Source organism: Sorex fumeus, unplaced genomic scaffold (assembly GCF_029834395.1).
Source record: "Sorex fumeus unplaced genomic scaffold, SorFum_2.1 ptg000002l, whole genome shotgun sequence".
Classification (NCBI taxonomy): Eukaryota; Metazoa; Chordata; class Mammalia; order Eulipotyphla; family Soricidae; genus Sorex; species Sorex fumeus.
The window spans coordinates 41,704,557-41,731,081 of record NW_026606059.1 but is presented as its reverse complement, the minus strand read 5'-3'; the positions used below and the strand labels follow the sequence as shown (position 1 = coordinate 41,731,081).

General features: G+C 37.9%; 1 protein-coding gene across 1 annotated transcript in view; it reads right to left on the bottom strand.

Moving 5' to 3' along the window:
- FAM135B (family with sequence similarity 135 member B) overlaps positions 1 to 26,525 on the bottom strand; it is a 350,355-nt gene that overhangs the window by 201,070 nt on the left and 122,760 nt on the right. The window contains exon 2 of the mRNA XM_056134964.1: positions 16,816 to 16,911. Within this exon, the coding sequence (XP_055990939.1) occupies positions 16,816 to 16,892 (77 nt within the window). The 5' untranslated portion in view covers positions 16,893 to 16,911. The remainder of the gene's footprint in view (positions 1 to 16,815; positions 16,912 to 26,525) is intronic.

The following is a 26,525-nucleotide window of genomic DNA, read 5'->3' as shown; positions in this document are numbered from 1 at the left end:
CGGTAAATATAAATTTAAAAGAGAGGCTAAGTTAAATATGTAAATTGAGAAGTTAATGGCACATTGATGGCATTCAAATGACATTACTGTGTAGACCAGGAAATCAGTGTAGAGGGAATCTCTGCTGATTGTATTGGTTAAAATATGAGTTATTGACTGAAATTATTTTAAGAATAGATTGTGTTTCTCTGCCTTAAGTAACATTTAATGGTTTCTAGCTGCATTTTATTTATTTATTTATTTATTTTTATTGGTGAAACACCATGAGGTACAGTTGTAGACTTAGAAACTTTCGTGCTTGAGTTTCAATTATACAATGATCGAGTATTCATCCCTCCACCAGTGCCCATTCTCCACCACCAATGATACCCGGGCATTCTCCTTCCTCTAGGATGTTGTGGTTTGCAATAGAGGTATTGAGTGGCCATCAATTTGGTCCATAGTCTACTTTCAGCACACATCTTGCATCTCTAGTGAGTCCTCCAAACACCCTTTACTTGGTGTTCCCTTCTCTATACGAGCTGCCCCTTCCCCCAGCATTGCTGCCAGCTTCCAAGCCATGGAGCAGACCTCCTGGTATTTATCTCAACTATTCTTGGGTGTTCGTCTCCCATTCCCCAGATGAGTGCAGTTTTTCTATGTCTGTTCCTCTCTTTCTGACTCATGTCACTTACATGATACTTTCCAGGAAGAACCACTTGTATGAAAATTTCATGGCTTAATTTTTTCTAACAGCTGCATAGTATTCCATTGTGTAGATGTACTAAAGTTTCTTTAGCCAGTCATCTGTTCTCGGACAACCGGGTTTTTTCCAGATTTTGGTTATTGTAATCGAACTGCATTTTATTCCTTGCATTCAATAAGCACAACTCAACAGAATTACTCCGATCCCCTCCTGAGACCCAGGTAGCCATTCAGCTTCTCTTTTCCCATCCCTAAGCTTCTATGTTTAAACATTTGAGTATAATGTTTTATCTTTATTCTTCTTATATATTTGAAGAATATACTTTATATATTTGGTGTGGGAAGAAACAGGGAAAATTACATTTTGGCAATCTTGCATATGTATACTATTTATTGTACAATTTGTCTTCTCTGCCCCCTAGTACTAAGTATATTACAATCTTCCCTAACTACAATAAGTACATTGGTTTAATTTAATTTCTTTTTCTTATGGTTCTATAATTCACTGCATTATGGAATAAAATATAAGTGCTGGAATATGAAATCTACAGAATACATACATCAATAGGAATTGGGGAATAATAAGAAAACTGTCACACTGCCCAGTAGATGTTTTCATCAATACTGTCCATTCACATAAGTAAGCACAGCTGATGACTATTACTTCAAATACATGTTTAAAAACTATCTAATAAAGCACTGTTCTCCGTGCTAAATTCCATCTACACATTTCCAAAGAATTTGCAACCAAATCTTTAATCCTCTATTGAAAGCGTCCTGTTTTTCAAGGCCATATATATCATACAGCAGACAGGGTACTTGCTTAGAATTGAACTCCTGTTCAATTCTAGGTGGTACCCAGAGCCCTACTAGAGTGAACACTAAGTCAAGAGCCAGGGTAAGCCATGAGCACTGCTGGGTGTAGTTCAAAAAATAAACAAAATAGGATCCCACAATCATCCCTACACTATCACCCAGAGGAGAAAAATGTTTAATAGTCCTTGGTATGTTCTTCTGTATCATTCTTCCTTTCTAGAAATGTAAGTTTTCAGTTGTAAATTGTAATGGAGTATGAAGGATTGTGTCCCTTACCTCTGCTTTGATAAATCATTTTGAGAACAAAATACAGTTCTAATTATTTAAAACTGATTAGCAGAATTCTTTAAGACATGGGAGGATTGTTCTCTGTAGGACAAGTACATATCTTAATTTTCAATCCAGAGTCTGACTCCTTACTGTCATCGTAAAGGAAACCTGTCATCATAAAGGCAAATTACCTGTGACAAAATCTAGTTCTGCCAACCGCAGGCTAAATGCAATATAATTTGGTCTTAATACTTTTGCATTAATTCATAGTGGGGATGATATTACCTTTAGGTTCTCACATATCTTTCCTAATTTCTGTTATAATCTTCTATTTCATGATGCTTCTAGAAACTACTCCTACAAATCTAGTGTAAAAATCTGTTGTATTATTATCCACCTTGATGTGTATTTAAATTGTGAATTTATGCCTTATCAGAATCTGTTCTTGTCAAGAGAATAAATAAAAATCTTGAAAATACTGGCCATTAATTCAATTAGCCCATTAATTCAAACTTAACTCTGCATTGGAATATCTATGACTCTCTGGGTCTGTTTATCCATGTACATAATGAAAACTATATCCCACTCATAGGACTTAAAATAATATCCATTATTTTTGAATTAACATAACAAATATCTTGGGACATCATTTGAGCTCACAAAGTGTCTCATATATTGCAGAATAATTTCAGTCAGGTCAATTTTTCCGATGAATCTGTCTGTATTATCTGGCCTCTGGATTTAAGATACTCCATCTCCTGCTCATCTCCGAACTCACATCTCCTCACGCAGCTGATTCCTCCTTTCCAAAGCCCACATTTGATAACTTACACTGAAGAACAAATGATGATCACCAGAATTGCTCCTTACCCTTCAAGCTTAGGTAAAATTATGTAACGTCTGAGTTATTTATTAACATTGTTTTATCATTTTCCCCACTCCACTCATTGCTACTATAGTGTCTACATTTCTACAAGATAAAATCAAATAATCCCAAACTTAGATAATTTAGTGTTTCTTTACCTACAAGGTGAAATTCTAGTTCCAAAAAACAAACCAAAAAATCCCTCAAACTTGATGATTAACCTCATTGAAATATGACTAGTCTCATCTCTCTTATTAATCAGAAATGTCATCTGAGTGTAGCACTCTGAACACTATGGCTGCTCAGGGAGTCCCACAGTCATTTTCATTTCCAGGTATGTAATTATCAATGCCTGAGATTATCTTTCAGCCTTCATCACACTTCACCCCTCTTTCAGTTAACTTGTCTTGATACCTCCCAGGTAAGGACATAGCATGCCACATCCTTCTTTTTACACTGTTCTTGCTTTCACTTTTCAATTTCTGAAATCAATTTTTTACTTATATTTTGCCAAGAATTTTTTGGACAGAGCATGTAAGAATAAGATATTAATATTTTCTAAACCAGCAAATAAATACAAGTAAATATTAAGACATGTACTCTTATAAACCAATATTCACTCAATAATCATTTTAAATATTATTTTGAGTAATGTATGGTAATATAAATAAGTAGAACAAATACATATAAAATAAAGGCAATTCAGTACTTCATTTATAACTTTTATTTACGTCTTTTTTTAATTTGGGGGCCATACCCAACTGCACTCAGGCCTTATCCCTGGCTTTATACTCAGATATCAATCTGATGAAAGAGAGACCATAGGGGATGCTTAGGAATTGAATACTGTCCAGAAGCATTCAAAGCAATTGTCTTACTCTCTTTAATGTCTTTCCATCCCCCATTTTTATTTTGCATATAAAAAATAATTAGGCCACCTTCATAGGGACTTAGTGCTTATTGCTAGCTCTGTGTCCTCCAACCACATAAAAAATGGGGAGAAGAAATGAACAGAAGTTTCCTCAAAAAAGAGGATAAAAGTATTAAAGCAATAGGCTCAAACAAGTCACAGATTCAAAGGTAAGAGAAAACATGGCAGCAGGCAATTGTTAACAAGAATGTGAATTTGCTAGGAAAATATTATAGACATTTGCATTCATATTTACATAAGAACTCTTCACATGAACAAGTACAAAAAAACATTTTATGGGGAATAGTGACATTTTTTATTAAAGTAGTAATTATGGACGATTAGAGAGACTCAAAGTGATCAGTGAACCTAAAAGCACGCCTTATAATTTGATGGTACTCTTGAACACAAGTGATAAAATTCCGAAATCAAATCTACTAAAATACAATTAAAGAAAAGATATTGGCTGCCAAAAGTATAAAGTCATAACTAACACACTGAATTAGACCCACAGCTCTAGTGTTATTTAAGCCATACTCCATGACTATCCATCCATCAGGGTGGATACTTTTTCTTCTCAGAAGTCCCTCTAAAAGCCTAGGGAAATCCTCCCTTTGTAGGTTCACTTCTACTTTGATCTTTTCCTTTAGCCACATGATCTTTAGTTTCTTTACTATGAAAAGGTGAACAATCATTGGGCTCTCAAATATTTATCATTTCCTTTCCCTTTCAAAAGCATGGGAATGAGTGGAAATGAATTTAACATATTTTAATAAGCAAAGTAAGTAGGAAAGGATTGTTTCTGACGGAATCAGACAAATCAATTAGTTTCTGGCAAGCAACAATAATTTTATTTCTGAGTCTATTAAGGCACATCAGAGCTGGTTAGTTCATTTCAAGGGGAGCCAAATGCTGCTAGGCATTATTCTGTGTTAGGGAATGTCAAAGCATGAGAGCAAGATGACATTTCACTCTGGTAGAGAAAATGCAGAGGTGATTTTGTTCAAAAGGATTTCAATTCTACCATTTTCCATGAGCATTAAAAATTTCTCATTAGATATGATAATACTGGCCTTAGATATTTTATTTGTTGTTTTTAAACTATTAGGAAATAATTTATTAATAAAAATTACCTAAAACCTCTGGGTAAAAAAATCTTCAAAATTATACCATAAGTAATAGAGAAAAAGAGGAGTAAAGACAACAGATGAATCTAAAAATTAAACCATGGAAATTAATTACATGGAGAACCTTTTCTCTATTAAGTTTAAAAATAAAATTTAAATTTATTCCAAAAAACAAATATCTACTCAATTCAGCCAAAATGTTAAAAAGTAATGCTTATGTTCTCATGAGTAGATATAAATATAATTTTGTTGAATTATAAAATAACAATATAGCAAATTTTAGAAGTATTTGATTATTTCCTTATAGGGAAATTATAGAAATGAAATAAAATTGCTTATTTGTTTTTTCAAGGCCAAAAATTATTTATATATGGTGCCGCCAGCAGGTCAATCTGTATCTGTGAGAAGAGTGCATCAGCAGCCTGATGGAGCCTTCAGATTTCCACGTACCCCCAAATTGCTGCTGTGCCTTTGGCCAGACCTCAAAAGATGACTGGTTAAAGAAACTTTGGTACATTTACACAATGGAGTACTATGTAGCTGTTAGAAAAGACGAAGTCATGAAATTTATATACAAGTGGTACTACACAGAAAGTATGTTAAGCGAAATGACTCAGAAAGAAAGGGATAGACATAGAAAGATTGCATTCATCTGGGGAACATAAAGTAACAAAATAGAAGACTAACACCCAAGAATGGCCGAGATTAGTACCAGGAATTTTACTCCACGGCTTGGAGGCCAACCACACATGCTAGGGGAAAAGGGAGCTCAGATAGAGAAGGGAACACCAAATAAAGGTGTTGGGAGGATCCTCCCAGGATGGGAGAAGCTTGCTGAAAGTAGACTATAGACTAAACATGATTGTCACCCATTGCCTCTTTTGCAAACCACAACACCCAATAAGAAAGAGAGAACAAAAAGGAATGCCCTGCCACAGAGGCAGGGTGGGACGGGGGGGGGGGCGGATGGGGGGTGGGAGGGATACTGGGATCCGTGGTGGTGGGAAACAGGCACTGGTGAAGGGATGGGTATTTGATCAGTGTATAACTGAAACCCAAACACAAAAAATGTGTAAGTCTGCAACTGTACCTCATGATGTCTCACTATTAAAAATTAAATTAAAAAAAAATCTTGGGGCAAAGTTTACCAAGAAAGTACATGGTCAAAAGTTAGATATGTGGGAAACACACTCACAAACCACCTCAGGCTCAGCTATATAATTGGAGGCATGGCCTCTCTGTTGAACTGCTTAATGGCCATGATCCCAGAGACTCAGAAACAAATCTCAAAACCCAGTGGTTCTTGGCAGAAATGCGTCCGGTCCCTGCAGTAGGTTACTGGTGCTGGGCCAACCCAGGTGGGAATAGGTTTCATGCCTTGGCCTGTTCCACCTGGCGGCCTAGTGGCTGCCATCCTCCAGAGCCCACTAGAGAGTCAGGTTTGGGCCCACAGTGACGAGACACGCAGGGCCTCACAGGATGGAGGTGGAGCCAGTCCTATCCTCCCCTCCCTAACAAGACCCCAAGTCATCACCCACGAATGGCTTCTCTGGCTCCTGATCAAGCTTATTAATGGCCATGATCCCAGAGACTCAGAAACAAATCTCGAAACCCAGAAGCTTTTGGCAGAAATGCGTCCGGAGCACACAGTACGTTACTGTCACGGGGCCACCCCAGGGGGGTAAAGGGTTTCCCTCCGCCTGCTTCCCCCTGATGGCCCAGTGGCCGTCATCCTCCAGAGGCCATTGGACAGTCAGTTTTGGGCCCACAGTGACAAGACATTTTGGGCCTTACAGGATGGGTGTGGAGCAGGTCCTGTCCTCCCCACCCCAAGGAGACTCCAAGTCATCGCCCACGAACAACCTCTCTGGCTCCTGATCAAGCTGTTTAATGGCCCTGATCCCAGAGACTTGAGAGCAAATCTCGAAACCCAGCAGGTTTTGGCAGAAATCCCTTCAGATGTAAGTGTTAAAATTTCAGAATTTCAAAATCTTGCAGCCACTACTGTAGTCACGCGACATCATGTTATTCATAACCAGCAATAGAAAACAAATTGTCTATTGTTGCCTTTTCAGCAGATTTGAGTGTTGGGGTAAAATCTCAAATAATAATGGTGGGTCTGGTGTCAAAATATTGAATGTGATCAAAGTAGAGAGAGAGTACTGTGGAAATCATCTGCCCCACAGTTCGGGGGAGAGTGTGGGATGGAGGTATACTGGGGTTGTTGTGGGTGGAGAATGGGCACTGGTGAAGGTATGGGTGTTTCATTATATGACCAAGACTTAGACCCGAAAGCTTTGTAACTGCTCTCATGGTGAATCAATAAATAAAATTATAAAAAAGAAAAAAAAAGTAAGGTGGAGTTCATGCACAATTCAATCAGCTAATCACTAATCAGTGACTGAATAAATAGCAGTATTCCTACAAAAAATTATATAAGAAAGTTATAGGATCTCTATAGATTCTGAACTGAAGGCAATTATGAAGGGTTTTATGACCCAGTCTCATTAGAGACTAGAGCATACAATTCTATTTTGAGAACAATATGATGGGTATAATTTTTTGCATGATAAAAAAGGTTATCAAAGAAAGCAGAGATTACAAACCATGTAGAATCTTCATTTATTCTAATTCAGTCATTTGTAACCTTGCAGGCATGTAGGAACCTTTAGAATGTGCTGATGCCTGGTTCCCATCTCAGACATTATTTTTACTTAATTGGTTTACAAGGTGGATTTTTTTCAGCTTCACACTATTCTAGTACACAGCCTAGGATGATATTTCCAGTCATCTCCCAAAAAAGTGTTTCCTGTGCTTTTAAACAAAACATCATCTGGAAAACTTGTTAAAAATATGTCTTTCTGATTCTGACCCAACAGGTCTAAGAAACCAAGAATTTGCATGTCTATAATTTCCCAGATAATGATGGTACTGCCTTTTCAAAGCCACAATTTGAACAAAAGGTATTGGTTTCAATTGTATATTGCAAAATTGACAACAATGTTCCTTTTTATTAATATAACTTCATAATAATCCTGTTGGCCAGCATGTGGATTTCAAAAAAGTTTTCAAAGCAGGAGATTCAACCCAATCAAACTATTGAGTTCCTGGAAATGCACCAGGCTCTACACAGTGCCAGTCTCAACTTTAAGGATTATAAATACACTGGAAAAGAAAGTAAAGCTACACATATTTCATTCATTACCATTTGCAACCCAGTCTCCCCCAATGCATACCACTTCTGCAATCTGAGAAAATATGGAATATTCAGTATTAACCTTCTTCATAATCACAAGCTTAATGGAAGGTATAATATGACTCCTAGTGTCTTCCAGACTCTTTTCCATTTTGGCTCTTGACTTTGAGTCAGTCTTTCAGGTCGGTTTTTTTCCTAAAACTATTGTTCTACCTAGGCCACTGTTGGGAATAAAGTGTTAGGATAGGGTAAGGAGAAAGGCAGAACAGGGGAGAAACTGGAAACTGCCATCTGAAAAACTTAAACCAATGCAGAAAATCACTGAGGCAAGAGCCCAATGTCTGCTCAATCTCTTCCTAAAGGAAACACCCCATTCATATAAGCCCACTTTATTGGGGTTTGGTGCCATCAGTAGGTCAAACTGTACCTGAGTTTGTCAAACATGATGGTGCCTTCAGGCTTTATGATACCCCAAAATTGTTTCTAGCCTTTGGCTAGACCTCAACAGCTTGGGACAAAGTTCACCAAGAAATGAAATGGCCAAAAGTTAGGTATGTAGGAACCATGCCCACAAACCACCTCTGGCTCAGCTGTCAAGGTCATTTAATGGCCTTACTTCAGAGATCCATAAATAAATCCTGAAGAGATCAAAAGTGATAGTTAATCTTGGACGTGTTCAAGACCCAACAGACCAGGAAAAACAGAGGGGGGCAGGCTGACCTGGTGCCCACTCAAGCAGAGCTCCCAACAGCTGCTTGCTCCCACAAACCAAAATCACCACCATACTTCTAGCCTGACTTAACCATCTCAGGATGGATCTGGCCAAGACATAATCTACTGAAAAGTTTGGTATGCAAGTTATTTTTTTCTTTTTGGGTCACAACTAGTGATGTACAGGGGTTACTCCTGGCTCTGCACTCTGGAATTATTCTGGTGGTACTCAGGGAATCAAACCCAGGTCAGCCGCATGCAAGGCAAATGCCCTATCCACTGTGCTATTGCTCCAGCCTGGTATGCAGGTTTTGTGACTGACATTTCCAGGCTTTTTCGGAGCTAGGATGGGCTACCTTCCCCCACCTCCCTGTACTTCCTGTACTTCTGGAAGTTTCAGCAGTCACATCCATACCTCGAAGATACCACCCAATTGAAAAGCTATTTCAGCCTTAGTGTCTCCTGATAAAAATACCGAATGCCCTGAACAAACACCATGACTGCTTATCATCTATATTGCAAACTGTAATTCACAGAAAGAAAAGGAAAGCGAGAGCAAGAAGAAAAGCATGTCCCATAGAGGGAAGATGAGGGTAGGGAGTAGGATGTTAGGGATGGTGGTGGAAATGTAGATTGGTGGAGAGATGGGTGCTGGATCATTGTATGACTGAAACCAAATTATGAACAGCTTTGTAATGGTCTGTCTCACAGATATTCAATTAAAAAATGTTTAAATGTAAAGTGGAATTCGTGACTAATTAAATCAGCTTAAAAATGGCTGAATAAATAGCAGTATTCCTACATTAAAATTAAAAATGTATTTTTTTTAAATTCTAAAGCCCACTTTAGAGACTTTTGTCCTGATATGAAAAGATCCTTATATATGTAAAATCTCATAATTCTCATCTCTGTTAGATAAACATAATCAACTGACTCTAGAATACCTCCCTAGTTCTTCTAGTGATTGTTGATTTAATACAATATTTAGTTCCCAGACCCTATAATTTTTCTCTTATTTCCCTTTTATTTTCTTATTCTATATGTAGACCCTGCTTCTACTCTATTTACCTGGGCTGGTCCCCTCAAGTTCCGACCATTGCAGGTCCTGGGCACAGCAAACTCCTACCCATCTTCCAAATGAAATTGCTAATGCTATCTCCTCCTAACAGCATTCTCTGTTACATAGATTGAATCTTCCCAACCTGTCTTTGTTCTAGACTATATCACACATCATAACAATTTTCCATCTGTGTCATTAGCTGGCTAACAGTTTTGGACAGTCTGTTCCATCTTTGCATTTTTAGAGCCTAAGGCAATAGCATATGCCTGTCAGTGTTTATAGTAATATAATAAACATGTGAATCAGCCAAAGGACAAACCACATAAGAGACATACTTTAGAATTATGGAAAATTGAAATTTATAAATACCACCAAAATGCAGTAGGTAAATTTTAATATACTAAGATGGTTTGGAGAGGAGGTTATAATTGGAGAGGGGCTCATATAGGGTAGGATTTTGTCAGCAGACAGAGCTAGGAAGTATGAGGAATAGAAAAGGTCTAAGTAAAGAGATAGAAAACGTTTAAAGTTAAAATAGATTTATGTGAGATAAAGACTCTGCAGAAAGATGAGGAAAATAATCCAGTATAACAAAACTTTCTGGGTAATAACCCTACTAATGGGCTGGAGTGATAGCACAGTGAGTAGGGCATTTGCCTTGCACACGGCTGACCCGGTAGACCCGAGTTCAATTACTCTGACCCTCTTAGAGAGCCTGGCAAGCTACCGAGAGTATCTTGCCTGCATGGCAAAGCCTGGCAAGTTACCCATGACATATTCGATATGCCAAACACAGTAATAAGTCTCACAATGTTATTGGGCCCGCTCAAGCAAATCGATGAACAATGGAAGGACAGTGACAGTGACAGTGACAACTATAATAATGTTAAAAAGATTGGAGATAATAGCTCACGAGTAGTGATATAATAGTAACAACTGAAATGGTGTCTATTAATATCAGCAATCATGATAGTTTTAAGTATTAACTTAATTCAATCAATGACATAATTTTCAAACAAAGCAATGAAACAGACTTTGGCATCATTATCATAAGTGATGAATCCAAGGACTTTAAACAGACATACTTATGTCCCAGCATTTATAAGCATCAGGGTCTAATTTAAATTTTAGTTTTGCCACAAACTAGACTCTCCAATCTCCTCCTACATATTGGGCAAGATAAAGCTTTTTCCCATTTATGGGGCTGATCATTCATGAAACTAATTGACAGGTTGGGGGAGATGCTTTTTCTTTGAAAATTTACTTCAGGAAATATAGACTTTGGATAAATTCAGGTTAACATTTTTTTTAAAGCAAATATCCCCAAAAGGCAACTTGTATGCTTGAGCTAGAAAATCCACAGATGAATATGAATGTGCTAAACGGTTTGACAAAGGCAAATTCTTATGCACTAAGTCCTACATCAAATTTCTATATATAAGTTCTATATCTACATGGTTCTGCTATAACTACTCTCGGTAAGACAAGAGGTAAGGTCTCTCTGACCTCACTGAGTAATTATAAACTTAGACATATGAATTAAGATATAATGGGTATATTTATCATCAACTGTGACATGAATTGCAGCTTAGATGACCCCCAGTCAAACTTGGTCTGAGGAAGAACACTCTCATAATCTGCAATACCAACTCCAATATCTCCCATTTCTCACACTCTATGAAGAACATATTTACAAACATCCTCACATCAAAATATGAGCCATCCTACCAAAATCCTACTTTTCTGATCTTCAATGGAATTAAGAAGTCAGCTGTCATCACCCAAAACCACCCTGTCCACTAGGCTCTGGGTTTAAGCATCATTTCCCTAGAGAGGGTTTGTTAAAGAGAGAAATTTTATTTTGTGATAAACTTTGCTCCTGTGGAATGAGGGTAGAAAACTCCTCAGAATTTAAACATCATTAATTGTGATTACCAGGAATTCTCATGAGAGATGCAGAAACTCTTATTTAATGTTTTATTTACCTCTGTAGGGCTTCCTTTCACAAATAAGATCCCAGAGAAAGGGGGCGTTCTGGGCCGTCCTTCACACCCGACCGAGGTCACCAGCTGCCCCTCACGAGCGGCTCTCCGGCACGGCCACGGCCCCGGAGGCACAAGGACTTAGCACAGACAGCCACCCGCTTGGAGCAGAAAAGTAAATGGACTATGTGTTAAACCGCGCCAGCATGCCTGCCCGGAGGGGAAAGGGTGTTGACCCACTCGCCTGCTCCTCTCTGGAAAGAAAGATGGCGGCCGCACAGGAGCCTTGTGGACAGCAGGTTTGAGCCGGGCCAGGGGGCGGCAGGGGCCTCATGGGAAGGGGGGCGTTCTGGGCCATCCTTCACGCCCAACCGAGGTCACCAGCTGCCCCCAACAAGCGGCTCTCCGGCACGGCCACGGCCCCGGAGGCACAAGGACTTAGCACAGACAGCCACCCGCTTGGAGCAGAAAAGCAAATGGACTATGTGTTAAACCGCGCCAGCATGCCTGCCCAGAGGGGAAAGGGTGTTGACCCACTTGCCCGCTCCTCTCTGGAAAGAAAGATGGCGGCCGCACGGGAGCCTTGTGGACAACAGGTTTGAGCCGGGGGCAGGGGGTGGCAGGGGCCTCATGGGAAGGGGGGCGTTCTGGGCCATCCTTCACGCCCGACCGAGGTCACCAGCTGCCCCCCATGAGCGGCTCTCTGGCACGGCCACGACTCCAGAGCACAGAAACCAATCTCTTAACTATCTAACTTTTAATAGAAATACTTCCAGGGTTAATAAGTAAAATAGCAGAAATCCAAAACCGCAATAGCGGCCGCGCGACATCATTTTATTCTTAAACCCAGCTGTAGAAAGCGAATCATTTCACAACGCTGTTTTAGCATATCTGATTGGGGGGGGGGTCATAAACTCTAAACAATAATTGTGCATCTTCTATCGAAACAATGTATCTAGTCAAAGTAGATAGAGTATTAACTAGAACTCATCTGCCTCACAGGAATTGGGAGGGGTGGGAGGTGGGGTTCTATTGGGGTTCGCGGTTAAAAATAAGTATTGGTAAAGGGAAATGTGTTTGATACTTACATGACTGAGACCTAAACCCAAAAGCTCTGTAACTTTTCCCACAGTGATTCAATAAAGAAATAAATTATTAAAAAAAATAAGATCCCAGAAACCCAATAATAATTCCCCAGTCCACCTCTGACAGGTCCAATCTGCAATGACATAGTTGCCATAAAACTTACCTTCAGGCATGGTAGATAGTAAGAGTAAACTTTTGGGGCTAGAATAGTAATGTGGGTTTCTAGCTGGCCTTGCATTCTGCAACCAAATTTCATTCTCCAACACCACATATGGTCTCCTGAGCATCACTAGGAACATTCTTGGAATGCAGTGCTCAGAGTAATCCCAGAGCATCACTGGGTGTGTCTGCCACCCAATCCCCCCAAAGATAGAAAAAGTAGACCCTCATGTATATTAGTATATGTCTAAATATTTACACTTCACAACATCATGAAATATAAACTTTTAGGAGATAGTTGAAACGGTCTTGTTCTACTTGTTCTGCTAAGTGGAACAGTCTCCAACTGTTAATAATTTGATATTTAGCAGGACAAAACATTTATTCACATGCAATGTGTGTAAAGCAATTGCATGTTTTTATTTTAAAACACGCATGTGTACAATTCTGCATAACTGCACTATGCACCATATAGAGAAATTATTTTGAAAGAATAATAAATGTAATAGTCATGCTTTAAAATAAATTTATGTATGCATAAAGCATATTTTTATTTTATATATGTCATGTACATATATATTTTTCTTTCAATATAATTTATATTTATAGCTCTATTTATATCCATATTTATATTTAACAGTGATTCAAAGTTTTGCTTTCAGTTAATTCAGTATTAGACTACAGTGAGCAGCTATATAAGTAAGATGCTTCACAAGACCACATAGGTATAAAAGAAGTGTCAGAGGCTTGCTAAGTAAGTCACATGTTCTATACCAATTTTCAATGTCCTAGATGTTCTAGATGTGTCATGGACAATAATTTGCTTCCTCACACAAATCTTCATCAATGTCAGAGCCGCACGTATACAATTAGGATGAGGCATAACATGAATAATTAGGGTAACAAATCTACACAACATATAGCTTTTAAAATTAGTTCTTCAGTCTACTTATTGTTGATTCTATTAACTTGTATTTCATCTCAGTGTGGATAGCAATAGCTATATAAGAGAGAAGTATGGCTCAGAATTTCTTGATATTTGCTGTACTTTAGTGTTAAATTCACCTTAAATTAATGAACTTTTGGTATTAAAGACAAATGAATTTCAACAAAACTAGGTCAAGAGGTGAAAACAATTTAGAGCTACATATGGCTGGACAGGTACAAACTGCATTATTTCATAAAATGAAGATCATCCTATTAGGCTAGGATGGTCTATATGGCACCCTCTTTTATTCTGATAGGTGATTTGCTTATTGGAATTCAAAGCTGTATGGAAAATGACCAAAATTAGTTTTTCTAGGTAAATCATTTCAATTATTAATGAAGATTAGTTATTTCTTCTTTTTAGTTATAGCAATTGTCAACAAAATTATTATAATTGTCTTCCTTTACCTAATCGGTGGACTGGAGCAATAGCACAGCGGGTAGGGCATTTGTCTTGCACAAAGTCAACATGGCTGACCCGAGTTCAATTCTTCCGCCCCTCTTGAAGAGCCTGGCAAGCTACCGAGAGTGTCTTGCCTGCGGCAAAGCCTGGCAAGCTACCCATGATGTATTCGATATGCCAAACACAGTAACAAGTCTCACAATGTTACAGGGCCTGCTTGAGCAAATCGATGAACAAATAGATGAATCGGATGACAGTGACAATGACAGTGATCTAATGGGTATGTTATAAGATCCTATGGAAAATGAAGCCAATCTCAGAGACCACTCTTATATAAAAGAAAAAAAAAACTAGAAGAATGAAAAAGATCCTGGATTGCATTACTTCATTCTGCTAGGTTAAGTTGTGTTCTTTAGTTCCTTAATCCCCAAATCAAGATAACACTTCTATGATTGGTTATAAAAACTCAGAAGATTTTGAGTGCTATATCTAATGCTATAACTAATACTATTACAAATATAAGCATGTGATATTGATTATTATAATAAATGTTCCATTTTTCTTATAAATGTGGTTTCTGAAGCATAGAACTGAATAAACTCTCAGATAAAAAGTAGCTCCAAGAAATTATGACAAATTTAGAAAACAAGAGTTCACAAGTCTGGGCAATTTCCACTCAAATTATAATTTAGTGAGAAAGGATGAATCAAGGAGGAAAGGGTACCCAGGGTTTGCACAGATGCATTAATATCCAGCTCAGAATCCTGAAATCTTCACGTGCTTCCTCATGTTCTTTGACACTTTTGGCCCCTAATTATTCCCTTTTTCCCTATCAATTACAAACCACTGATCAAAATAAATCATGCCACTAAATCTTATCTTCTGTAAGAAAGGGTCAAAATTACACATCATTTAAACTGTTACTTTGAAATGAGGGAGTAATATTGAACAATTTATAGAAAAATTCACTCAAAAATTATTTCTCTTTTGTCAAGAGAGGGTACCTTTTTCTCTAACTTGAATCTAGATGGTGTTTGTACTTAATAATTGGCTATTAGAAGACAATGTAAACAACTTTTTCCTAGGTCTTAAGTTAAGACGCATGATGATTTATTTATTTCCACTCTTGCTCTTGGGTTCTAGATCCCAAGTTGCAGTCTACTGCCATAGATCCAGTCTACTGAATTTAGTTTTAGTGCCTATCCTCACAACCAAGAGTTAAATTAGAAGTTGTTGAAAACACCCCTAAGTTCTATGGCACCAGAAACAAATCAGTAGGCACATATTTTATGCAACAGTAGCTGAGCACATTACAATTTCTATGAACTTGGGTTACCTCATCAAAAACATGTGAAGGTAATAGTTTAACTATGAGCAAATATACTATTCATTTCTTTTTTATTTTTGTTTTGTTTTGTTTTTTGCTTTTTGGGTCATACCTGGCGATGCTCAAGGGTGACTCCAGGCTCTGCACTCAGGAATCATTCCTGGCCTTGCTCAGGGGACCATATGGGATGCTGGGAACCGAACCCAGGTCAGCTGTATGCAAGGCAAATGCCCTACCTGCTGTGCTATTGCTCCAGCCCCTCATTTGTTTATAGATGTTTTACATAATCACTTTATATCTTTATTATTTCCAGTGACTCTAAGAGATAACTATCAAGAGATCAAATTTATAAAATGTGAATTTCAAATAACCTCCTCAATATCAGGAAGCAGTTATATTTTAATTATGCATTTAAATAAGATATTATAAATTCTTATTTTTAATACCTTTGGCATATGTTGTGTGTACGTGCATGCAGGTATTTGTGTGTGTGCTTGTGTGTGTGTGTGTGTGTGTGTGTGTGTGTGTGTTTCACAGAGAGTAGTGCTCAGGGCTTATTCCTGACTCTTGCTCAGGTACCACTTCTTGGTAGGCTTGGAGTACTTTATGGGGTTCCATGGATAAAGCCAGTTACTTATGCTAGTTAAGTAACCTACATGCTATAGTCTCTCTCTGGCCTATAGGCATTGATTATTTTTGATGTGTTTTTGAAAATGTGTTTTTGGAAAATAGTCTCTACAGTTATAGCTTTTAATCAGAAATACAAATGGAAATTTCATTCCCAATAAATTTACATTTCTTTAAAACTGACTGACATATTTAATAAAACGAGCAACTAAGAAAAAAGTGGATAGAAGAGGGTGCAGAATAGAAATGAACACTTTCCAGTCTTTGTCTATCTATGGTTCATTTGATATAAACTAAAGGTTCTGCTTTTCTACTTGACCAGAAAGCTACCACAGTCATTCGGGAACTTGTATTGCACACAGTAGACCAAGTTTGATTTCATATGGTCTCCTGAGCACTGACAGGAGTGATCTACAAACTTGGAGCCAGGAGTAATCCCTGAGTAGAGGCAGGTTTGTTTACCCCAAAAATATAGAACAAATCAAAAACAAAACTGTAATAAAGAGATACCAATGTTTCTATATTCTGTCCTTACCACCTTCACCCCCTGAAAATAAACACACACACACACATGCACACACTCACAAAGAGAAATGTGTACTTACCCTCTCTGAAAGAGATCCACATTATAAAACTTATGGAGCTCTATAGAAAACTCAATTGTTCCTTGTACTTCAGTCATGATCTTTTTGGTGCATTACCTGAAAAATAAATTAATACTTTTAAATCATACTAGGAAAACACAGAGTATAGTTACTAAACAGGAGATCAATTTGTGCTAACTTAAATGGACAAGAGTGTCTGACCAACCAAGACTAGGATGTGTCTGGTGAATGTCATCACTCAGGGCTTCCTTTTTGGGGGTGGAGCTGGGCTACTTGCAACAAAACTCAGAATTACTCTTAGCCATGCACTCATGTATTGCTCCTGGCAGAGCTCAGTTGATCAGATGCAATTCTGGGCATGGAACACAGATTAGCCACATGCAAGATTAGTGCCTTATAGCTGTAGTATCTCTCCAGACCCCAATCTTTTTTACAGAAAAAGATTCAGGGAAATGAGATTGTTTCATTCATCTCATGCTGAAATGACTTGGACTTGGATCCAGATATCCTTTTTGTGAATCTTGGCTAGGCTACTGTCCTTCCTTATTTGTCAGTTATAAAAAAGTAACATCTCAACTATTGCAAGTGCTTTATAGAAAATTTACTAAGAATCCCTTCCCCTTTATGCCTGTGTAACTTTGGGTGGGAAAAGTGGGAGGAGGGAAAATTAAGAGAGTTCAAGTATAGAATGAGATGCAAATCAAAAGGGAGATTCAAGACAGATTGGATTTGTCTAAGGAAATGAAATTATATAGTGGGAGCCAGAGAGCTTTCCTTGCATACTAATATCCACATAGAATCCCTAGAACCTCAAATGGCACCCTAAGTTCTGCCAGGAGATATTTCTAACCACAGAATAAGGAGTAATCCTTGAGCACTGATGAGTGACACCAAAACAACTAAAGAAACAGAAAACAAAATAAAATTATAATACCAGGGCTTTAAGGGAAAGAAAAGAAACCATTTTATTTATCACCTGTTATATTCACAGTGTTGAGTATTTTATATAAGCTCACTGAGTTTGTCCAAAAAGAATTTCAAATTAAAGGTTCTGGACTGACGTTAAACATCAGTGAAATAAATGATCGGAGAAAATCTGAACAAGAATAATTTCTAACACCATTATATTCTCGTAGCATGTACTTTGATAAGTATGTCTCCCTACTTTCTCCAAATTTTGGTGCACTTTCCTGTGTAATAGTAGGTTCTCATTAGGAGGCAGATAGAATACAGGGGTGTGGAGAGAGGAGGAAAAGAGAAGGGCAGGATGAAAGACAAAAAAATAGTGATTAGGATGTAAGATCCCTTTAAACCTTTTACATTCCCCTCACTAAGATACCTCAAGGTCTCAACTCTCATCCCAGTGGTTGAGAACTCAGTCTTGTTTATGGAATCGGACTAGTCCAATTCCCGAGAATAAGAGCACAGGTATTTACACTATTATCAGGCTTCAATTCTGTCTCTCAATTAAAGAAGATGGTCAATCAGAGGAACATTTCTGATGACAAAATGTTCCAAACACTAAATCATAATTTAACAGATCATAGGACCCATTTGCTATAAATTCTGTACCTTGGAATTTCAGACTGAGTAGCTTAGGAAAGCAAGATTCACAAAATGGGCTGAAACCCTGTTTCTATAATAGGATGCATCCTGCCCAACCTAACACACAGAGTCAATCAAGGTCAGAATCCAATGTTTAGATGAATTTCAAGGCATTTTAAGCAAATGCTAGATGAAGGGACAAGCAAATAGTACCATTCTGCATTTCATTTTGTTATCACATTAAATATGACAGCTGCATCTTCCACACTTTCTGATAAACCTATTCCAAAATATTGCAGAGCCAGCAAAGCCACCTGATTCTTTGCTTATGGTATTCTGGTTCAATATTTTCTACACTATTTGCTTCTGGAGGGAAATTATATAAATATGGAAGAAAGAAAAAGCCATTTGATATCCTAACCTATTCCATGCCATACAATGTTCAGGGAATTCTATAAACTATTCCATGAACAATTTAAAATTCTAAAATCAGAAGTACTTACTTCAGTTAACACAAGACCCTTAAATATCCATCTAGGGGATTGGTATCAACCAACAGTTCCAAAGATGTGACTTTCATCTTACTGTCAGATGTACTTACTGATACTTACTGTCAGATGTACTAGACTTAGAACTATGCTTTTAAAGGATGTTAACATTTAAAAGAAAATATTTAATACATAGACAATGCCATTCAGAATATTGCTTTCTTTTTAGATGATATACCCTACCTTTCTGTTATTGAGTTAATAAAGGATGGAAGTTTGGAATTGGCATATACAAACACAACTCACTGAGAAACTGCCTTTTTCTTCTTTAATACCATGTGATTCATTATAGTTAAACAACTTATTCAACGAGAAAGATGATGTCAAACCTAGAATACCAGAAACTCTCTATATATTTTGCTGAAATATATACTCAGTTTGGGCTGGAGCAATAGCACAGTGGCAGGGCATTTGCCTTGCACGAGGCTGGCCTGGCCGAGCTGGGTTCGATTCCTCCACCCCTCTCAGAGAGTCAGCAAGCTACTGAGAGTATCTTGCCCACACGGCAAAGCCTGGCAAGCTACCCGTGAAGTATTCAGTATGCCAAACACAGTAACAACAAGTCTCACAATGGAGACATTACTGGGCCTCCTCGAGCAAATCTATGAACAACAGGAGGACAGTGCTACAGTGCTACAGTGCTACATACTCAGTTTAATTTATATGCATTTCAGGAATCTTTAGGAATTCAAAACCATAGACTGGTACGAGTCACTCATACTGTCTCAGTTCTCAATTTTTATCATCATTACCTCCTCAAATACCTCCTCTCCATAGCCAGTTACCACTGAGTTCTCCCAGTGCATCCTATTGCTGAACAATACCAACTTCTGAACATAAGAATTTACACTCTCCTTCTATGCCAGAGCTGATCCTAACCCATCCTCCATTGAGCTCACAATGAAATTCTGGGAGATAATCCCTCTACAAGCATGGGGGAGAGAACATCAGCATATCTATGTGATGCTAGGGATTAAAGAGTTTTACTGGCATGAAGATTACAGGTATTAGTCAGCAAATTGTCAATAATCATAAGTAGTGGAAGTTATTTTTATTTTTGCCTGATGTTGACAAAAAGTTTTAAAATGTCATTTATGCAATCCTTAAAGCACTAATATTCTCCTTTAGATGTTAAAGGTTCTAGGCCCCTGGAGGCCCAGTTCCCATGACAATTAACACTGAGGATTTGCACTTTACAAGGCAATATTTCTAAACTATTTACTTATTTACATTTTTTAAATCTTATAAAAATTCCTAGTGTACTCTTAGAAAATTTGTTTAAAATAGTGATTTATTCAAATTCTGGAATGCTTTCTCAAAAGCATTTCTCAAAATCTAAGAATTGAGCTTGTACAAAACCCAAAAATTCCACTTCTCAACATCTACCCAAAGGGTCCAAAATGGTAATTTGAAAAAAAAACTCCGTGTGTGTATGTATGCCTGTTAAAATAATATTTCAAAAAAAATTGTGAAAGTGATATCACAACAGCATTATATTTTGAGCCGAACTCAAAATTGAAAATATAACACATGGTTTTTGATCTTGTCTTTCCCTCCAAAACCTTTTGAAGGCAAGAATATAGGAATACACCGATAATGTATATTGGGGAAAACATTGACCAAAACTTGAATAATCCAACCTAAAGTCATGAAGATCTTTTACGCTAAAGACTCATCTCAGAAGCCCTGAAAAACACTGAGATATTAAGATGCACATAGTTTATCTACCTCTTTTCCTCCCTCCCTTCCTTTATTTCTAAAATAAATTGTCAATAATCATCAGTAGTGGAAGTTATTTTTATTTTTATTTTACTGAAAAAAATTTACTAAATAATTTACTAAAAAAAAAGAAACGAAAGAAAAAAAGTATGTCCCTATGTTCATTGCAGTGCTCTTCAAAGCAGTGAAGCTGGAAACAACCCAAGTGCTTCAAGATAGGTTACTGTATAAAGAAATTGTTACACATACACACTTGTTACAAACACACACACAATGGAATACTACTCAGCTATAAGAAAAAGTAAAATCCTTCAATTTGCTTTTATGTGGACTGGTTTGGAGAGCATCATGCTGAGTAAAGTCTGTTAGAGGAGAGAGACAAGTGTAGAACGATCTCTCTCATAAGCAGGATATAAAGGAAGACAATAAGTGAATGACAAATAGTTTAAGGCAACAGAACTGTTGAGGTTTTTTAAAGAACTGAGTTTACTTGGGTGGCAGGGTGGTGAAGGTTTTCCTAAGGACATTGGTGGAGGAAAGCAGATACTTTGGTACCCGGAGGAGGTACTGTATCAGAATGCATGAAACAAGCATTGGCACCTTATAAATCACAGGATCTCAATAAAAATGAGAGAAAATATTAAGATTATTTTCATGGAAAAGCCACAATTCTAATATCTCATTAGATATTGCATGGATACAAATCCTTTCACAAACACATTTTCCTTTAAAACACTGTTTTACTTTTAAAACATCAAACTACCATGGCTGTGGCCTTTGAAAGATTAAGTGAAAATAAAATCAAATAAAATAAATCAACAATATACATTGATCTTAAATACAAGCCAGCATTTACTTTATGAAAAGGGCATGCAAAGTTAATTTGCTAAAAAGATTATAAACCATAGAATTGCAATATATACAATGAGGAGAACGTAAGAAGGGGAATCTCACACTAGAGAGGAGGATGGTGAGAGGAATAGGCAAAGGAGACCAGAATAAAAAGAGAAGGCTCAAAGGTGAGTAACACAACCCTTGATTCAATACCAAACTCTCTCCTCCACTGCCAGTAATCTCTTTGATAAACTAAGGCTACATTTACTGAAAATTTTTAGCCTGGTATTCTTCCCTTGGGTATTTGCTCCAAGTTGTCACTCTTCTGACTTCATACATGTTCAGGGAGGAGACAGTCTATGATGTATTTAAGGAATATAGTCCTATTACTGAAAACCTGTGTTCCTTTCCAAGGAGGGAAGATCACCTAACAACAGCCTTTGTGGACTGGTGACAAGTGTCTCATTTGCATTAGAGTTCACACCCTGGTCCTACCCTCTGAATAGCACCTTGGGCAAGTCATGGAACATTTCTGATTCTCAAATTTCACAGCTGAAATATGAAACAACACTGCTGTCTAGGCAGTTGTGGAGAGACAACAATGGAGGCATTCTTTGAGAACATTGGGATCAATCACAGAGAATTACTCAAAGCACCAATAGAGACAATTTAGTGATCATATCAATGCATACCAATCAGAAAGGAAATAGTGAGGTCACAGTCATTGACCACAGAAATAAATCCTGTGACATCATGTTGTACAGAGAAGGCAAGATTGTCTGGACTTAATTTCACTGGTCCCCCAGAGCAACCTATCAGTCAGGCCAGTCTGAGAGATACACAGTGCAGACACTTAGCAGCTGAATCACTTCAGACAAAGTCTCCTGTACCTTTGTTTCCCCAACTGAAAATTGGAGCCTAATATATAAGAAACTAGTAGAAGAAGCAAGAAGAACACAAATGGAATCTTGTGAATATGATAGGAGAGAACTGCTGACTCCATTCATTTCCAATTTTTCAAAATACCAGAGAGGATGAACTTTCCCATGGTCTTGGGGTGATACAGTTCAAATATAACTTGCTTGACTCTCACTCTTCATAACAAATGAAGACCTAGATAATTTCCTTTACTGATGTTAAAGCACTTTTTCTAAAACCTCTAACCCCGTCAAAAAATGAGAAGAACTAAACCGAAACTTCCTCAGAAAAAAAATTCAGAAGGCCAAAAGGCACATAAAAAATGCTCTACATTGCTAATAGTCAGGGAGATGCAAATCAAAACAACAAGGTATCATCTTACAACACAGAAATTAGCACACATCCAAAAGAACAAGAACAACCAGTGCCAGTGCAGATGCAAAGAGAAAGGTACTCTCATTCATTGTTGGTGGGAATGCTGATTGGTCTAGCCTTTTTGGAAAACAATATGGACATTCATCCAAAAACTAGAAATTGAGCTTCCATAGGACCCAGAAATGCCACTCCTGGGAATATATCCTGGAGATACAAAACAAAAATCAAAAAACAAACAAACAAAAAAAACAGTAGAAATGACATCTGCACTTGCATGTTTATTGCAGCACTGTTCACAATAGCCAGAATGTGGAAAAAAACTGAGTGCCTGAGAACAGAAGACTGGTTAAAGAAACACTGGTATCTCTACACAATGGAATATTATGCAGCTGTTAGAAGAAATGAAATCATGAAAGTTGCACATAAGTGGATGGACATAGAGAGTATCATACTAAGTGAAATTAGTCAGAGAGGGACAGACATAGAATGACCGCAATCATTTGTGGAATATAAGGAACATAATATGAGACTAATACTAAGGACAGTAGAGATAAGGTCCTGAAGAATCACACCAAGGTTTGGAAGCTGGCCCCACATGCTAGGGGAAAAGGCTAGGGATGGAGAAGGAACCACTAAGTAAATGATGATTGGAGGGATCGCCTGGATGGGAGATATGTGCTGAAAGTAGACCAAGGACCAAACTTGATGGACACTTTGTATCTATATTGCAGATCATAATGCTCAAAATTAGAGAAAGAGTAAGAAGGAATGTACCTGCCACAGATGCAAGGAGTGAGATAGAGTTGGGGTTAAGGGAGGGACACTAAGAACAATGGTCGTGGAAAATGTGCACTGGTAGAGGGATTTGTGTTCGAGCATTGTATGACTGAAAAGTAATCATTCAGGTGTGTTACAGTATCTCATAGTAATCCAAAAAAATTTTATTTTTAAAAAATAAAGCATTTTCTCTTTATCATAGAAATCAAAAAGAGTTTATGTTTGTTTGTATTTTCCCATACCTAAAAGCAGTGTAAACAGAAGCATCCCATCCTATACCAAGTCCGAGTTTTCCTCCCAGTTGTCACCAAAGCTCGAAGCTCCAGGGGCAGTACCCAGAAAGTAAACATGCATGTGGCGAGTGGCGATCTATCTCTCCTTCCACCTACTTAACTGCATAGGAACCAACACCTAAATACACACACACACACACACACACACACACATACACACACATGCGCACACACACACGCACACACTTTATATTCCCATCAAACCTCTAGGACAGATAGCACAGAATCTGAAACACAAGCAGCTTTACTTCTCCCAAATATGGGACACATTCTGGCTATTTTAGGATTATCTGGGTTATGTTAGACTAGATTTAGCCCTCCCAGCCTCTACTTTTGTAGCGGCGCTATAATACAATAGTAGCTTCTACCTTGCAAGGATTTTAAAAAACAGAATGACACTAATAGATACTTTCAGTAACACTGTGAGTGTTCAACAAATAGCAGATAATTCTAAAATTAGAATACTAATAACAAACTTAGAGGGAAAAAGATTATACACACCAAATCTGGCATCTCTACCCTAAAAACTCCAAACTGGAGAGCTGGGATGAGCAGAAGACCCTGGCTATTACCAGGAAAATAACAGCATTAATGAGCTGTACAAAGACCTTAACAGTGTCCAGTGATCTACATCCAAAGTAGCTTCAGAAGCTAAAGAGGGGATTTCTATTTGGAGAGCAAGCATTGAGTCAGATCTGTGCAGCCTAGCATCTCAAATCTAAGGATATCACAGCATCTAATGCTGAGGTCCTGCTTTTATCACGTTTCAAAAGCATTTGTTTTCTGAATGACAATTCATCCTATTCAGGTCACATGAAGTCACATGAAGATGCCAGTAGTCTTAACATCTTTGTAAAATCCTTTGAGATCATAAGCCTTATATGGTATTAATACCTCATATGACAAATCATGGCAATTCAGGGGCCAGAGAGATAATAAAGAGGGTAAAATACTTGTCTTGACATTGGTTGGCCTCAGTTTGAGATTCCCAACAATAATTCCCCATCCACCACAGTGAATTCCTGAGCACAATCTAAAGTAGTCAAAATCAAATAAACAAAAAAGAGCCTAGTGATTAAGTGGACCCTATAATAGTATTGCCTACCCTTCATTACACAGTTTTTGATGTCTCCAGAGGGAAGTGACATGCCTACTCTTCCTAAGTAAGCATCCTCAGGACCTCATGTCTTGATTTCCAGTTCAGAGATTATGACATTCCTGAAGGTTAAAGTTTCTGCATTCTCAGCTGAAGTGATAATATAGTGAGTATGACACTTACCTTGCATATAGCTAACCCAGATTTGATCCCCAGAACAACTTAAGGTCCCATGAGCCCTGCTGGGAATGATCCTTGAGTTTTGAGTGAGGAGAAAACCCTGAGCATTGCAGAATGTGAGCCCAACTTTATTTATTTATTTTTTAATTGAATCACCATGAGTTATAGAGTTATAAGGCTGTTCGTGATCAGGTTTCAATCATACAATGTTCCAACACCCATCCCTCTAACCAGTGTGCATTTCCTACCACCCAGTATGCCTCCAACCACCCCACAATCCCCTTAGCCTGACTCTATGGTAGGCACTTTTCTAATTGTTTTTTCTCTCTACTTTTTGGATACTAAATGTACCGGTTAGAGAACATGTGGGAGTAGTTTCCTGAATGGCCATGAGTTAACTCCCCCACCATCACATCCCATAAGAACCACAAATTATCCTCTTCTAAAGAACTCTCACTGTGGCAGCCTGACTACCCCAACCACATTAGGCCAATAGTCCATTAGCCCCTACTCCACATAAGATTTTCCAATTTGTTTAATCTGAATTACTGATCTCATATGATCATCGAATGTGCCCCAAGATAAAGAGAACAGATGTGGCATTCCCAAGATCTGTATGGGGATAGGAAAGGAAGTGGATGTGACCAACGTTCACTAGAACCTCAGAACTTTAGAAAAACATCAGAGATCACAATTAGCATAGATGACAGAGTAAGACATCTGTGTAACTTCACGGATGTGAGAGTCATAGACGCCTGAGACAGGAAAAAAAAAAAACAGGATTGATTCCAAGATTTCCAGATTCTTAGAGTGAAGTAATCTAAAATTTTGCACAAACCTTCCTCTGCAACTGGAACTTCCAATTGATATGAATTTAACCTCAGCATAGCCTAAATTCTTAACATTAAAACAGGTGTTTAACAGAGATAGATAAATGGGACTATCTTAAACTAAGAAGCTTCTGCACCTACAAAGAAACAGTGACCAAAATACAAAGACAGTCTACAGAATGGGAAAGGATATTCGCCGAATACACATCTGACAAGGGGTTGATATCTAGGATATACAACATACTGGTTAAAATCCACAAGAAGAAAACATCCAACCCCATCCAAAAATGGGGCAATGAAATGAACAGAAACTTTCTCAAAGAAGAAATCCGAATGGCAAAGAAGCACATGAGAAAATGCTCCACATCATTAATCATTAGGGAGATGCAGATCAAAACCACAATGAGATACCATCTCACACCTCAGAGACTGGCCCACATTCAAAAGAACAAAAGCAACTGATGCTGGCGCGGATGTGACGAGAAAGGGACACTGTTTCACTGTTGGTGGGAATGTCGACTGGTTCAGCCCTTCTGGAAAACAATATGGACGATTCTCAAAAAATTAGAAATTGAGCTCCCATTTGACCCAGCAA